Below are 2415 nucleotides of genomic sequence, written 5' to 3' on the forward strand. Positions count from 1 at the left end.
ATATATATATATATATATATATATATATATATATATATATATATATATATATATATATATATATCAATATATCAACATTAACTTGAAATAAGTTGAGGATATTCAGGCTACAAAATAATAATTACTATATATATACAAACTATATATTCTTGACCGGTTTCTCGTGTTTGGTAGGAACGAATAAGTAGCAGAGAGCCTGAGACAGAAAAGTGCTGATAGACGGCCCAACACACATCTGGTTTTGGTCTTTTCATTGGATTTGTTGACAATAAAAACAACATAGAAAAAAAATGAGAGAAATTACCAAAGCTGCTGAGGATGTTGTTAAAGTTATTGAGATAATAGTATCCTTCTTCCAACACTGTTTTGTTGCCATAGGTGACATTGATCTGTCTGTAGGAGTCTGCCACTGTGCTGGCACTGAGAAGAAGAAGAACAATCAACGGAGTGAACTTCACATAATTTATCCTCTTGTGCCACAAGGTAAAGGAAAAGCAGAAGACCAGAGTTAATGCCAATACATCCCAATCAGCCAATATGGAGACTACTGAGAAAACAATTGCTTGACTCACTTGCAGCAGTTGGGGTAAACCACCTCTGCAAAGAACTCCATCCCAACAATGGCAAATGAGTAGTAGAAGATGATTAAGGTCAACCCCAGACTTGCCATCCTGGGGAAGAGCTCAAACATGGTGTCCAACACATTACGATACCTCTGCTTTATCTTAAACAACCTGTGAGAGACAATAGACCGACATTTTAACATTAAAGAAAATCTGAAATATAAGTACTTTAATACAGTACCAGTCACAAATGTGGACATGCTTTCTCATTCATTTGAATGGGTAAGTGTGTCAAAACTTGTGACTGATACTGGACTGGAAATAAAAGCGTACCGGAGCAGCTGAAGTGGTCTGAGAACTACGATAAAGTAAAACGGCTCCATATCGAATGCAAGAGCAGTCAGGCCCAGGAAGGCAAACACGGTCACTGAAAAGTCAAACCTGGACAGATGGGCACAGTGAGCATTAACACCAAGAACACAGAACCAGTGATATTAAGTAACATATTTATTTTAGTTGGGTTTTTAACAAAATAGCCACACAGAAAGATTAATTAAGAGTACTGAATCCAAATGTACAGACTCGAACAGGGTCAATGGATTTATGGTCTTATGGTCAATGTGGTGCTCGGGTAACCCCTCTACAAGTCTGAAGTTTACGATTCAGTACTCATTCAATATGTCAATAAATCAACCCAGTATCCAAGTTATTACTCACAGATTCCACCCAGAGCTGAAATAAGCCATTGGCCCCAAACCAGTTATTTTCAATAACACCTCAACACCATAAACTAAAAGTGGAAGGATAGAGGCAGAGTTAATATTGGTATAAGAGCATGTAAACAACTTCAATCTTGACACCCTCTATGACTGGTTTTACAGTATATGATGATTTTCTATTTGAGTGTGAGACAGCATGCAGCCTACTCACTGGTCAGAAAGACAATGTAACTCCAAGGAACAAATCTGGACCAGGAAATTCCACCTGCAGAGAACAGAAAGGTGAGAGATCTGTTGTGCGAAACACTTTCCTTCAGTCCTTCAGTGCATTTATGTCATCGGGAAAGATCTTACTGTTGAGCGTGTACGTCTCCACGAGGATCCACACGCCATTGATGGCCACCACCACATCTGTACCCATGAGCAAAAGGTTAAAAAAGGTTTACAATTGGAGACTTTGCCTCTGCATTTCTTAGGACAGCTGGGAGAACGTAAATGATTATACTTACACATGGCATATTGGAAGGCCTTTGACTTCACAAGCAGGTTAATGCCTATTAAAGTAGAGAAGAAAGTGCAGAAAATAAGGACTTGAGAGACAGATTTTTTTATAGTTTGAGAAACAAGTAGAGAAAAATAGAACCTGCCTTTGAAAATGAGGAAGGTTGTATGTGGAAGGTCATCAAACCAATGTTCTCCACTGCGTCGTGCCTAAACAACACACACATATGCAGTACATGTACATTAAAAGACACAAAATAAAGTGAACTATAACTGCACAGTACAAATGTAAGGCAACGTACCTTCCATTTAAGGCCAGTCACCTGATAGAACTTATAAAAGTCCTCTAGACTGAGGCAGAAAAAGACAGAGAATGTAACAACGCAATTAAAAGCAAAAGGATTTTAATTGAAAAAGTGTTTCTCAGGCAGTTACCTGAGCATAGAAGCCCCTGAGGTGTTAAGAGCTTTATATGTGAGGAAGCGGTCTCTGGCAGACATCCGTGGTCTGTAAAATCGCATCAGACCATCAAACTGTTTCAGCGACACACCCATTGGCCTCTGGAGAGAAAACAACGACAAGACAGATATATGTAAATGTATGTATGTGTGTATGTGTGTGTGTGTGTGTGT

At 38.7% G+C, this 2415-nt stretch overlaps 1 protein-coding gene across 2 annotated transcripts in view; it reads right to left on the minus strand.

Moving 5' to 3' along the window:
- tpcn1 (two pore segment channel 1) overlaps positions 1 to 2415 on the minus strand; it is an 11991-nt gene that overhangs the window by 2286 nt on the left and 7290 nt on the right. For both annotated transcript variants that reach the window (XM_034871782.1, XM_034871781.1), the window contains exons 11-20: positions 2219 to 2343; positions 2086 to 2134; positions 1930 to 1993; positions 1792 to 1836; positions 1637 to 1693; positions 1494 to 1547; positions 1281 to 1353; positions 897 to 1004; positions 573 to 734; positions 305 to 420 (exon numbers count right to left, since the gene is read on the minus strand). In XM_034871782.1, coding sequence (XP_034727673.1) covers positions 305 to 420; positions 573 to 734; positions 897 to 1004; positions 1281 to 1353; positions 1494 to 1547; positions 1637 to 1693; positions 1792 to 1836; positions 1930 to 1993; positions 2086 to 2134; positions 2219 to 2343 — 853 coding nt within the window. The remainder of the gene's footprint in view (positions 1 to 304; positions 421 to 572; positions 735 to 896; positions 1005 to 1280; positions 1354 to 1493; positions 1548 to 1636; positions 1694 to 1791; positions 1837 to 1929; positions 1994 to 2085; positions 2135 to 2218; positions 2344 to 2415) is intronic.

The sequence above is a fragment of the Etheostoma cragini genome, chromosome 5 (genome assembly GCF_013103735.1).
Source record: "Etheostoma cragini isolate CJK2018 chromosome 5, CSU_Ecrag_1.0, whole genome shotgun sequence".
NCBI classification, from domain to species: domain Eukaryota; kingdom Metazoa; phylum Chordata; class Actinopteri; order Perciformes; family Percidae; genus Etheostoma; species Etheostoma cragini.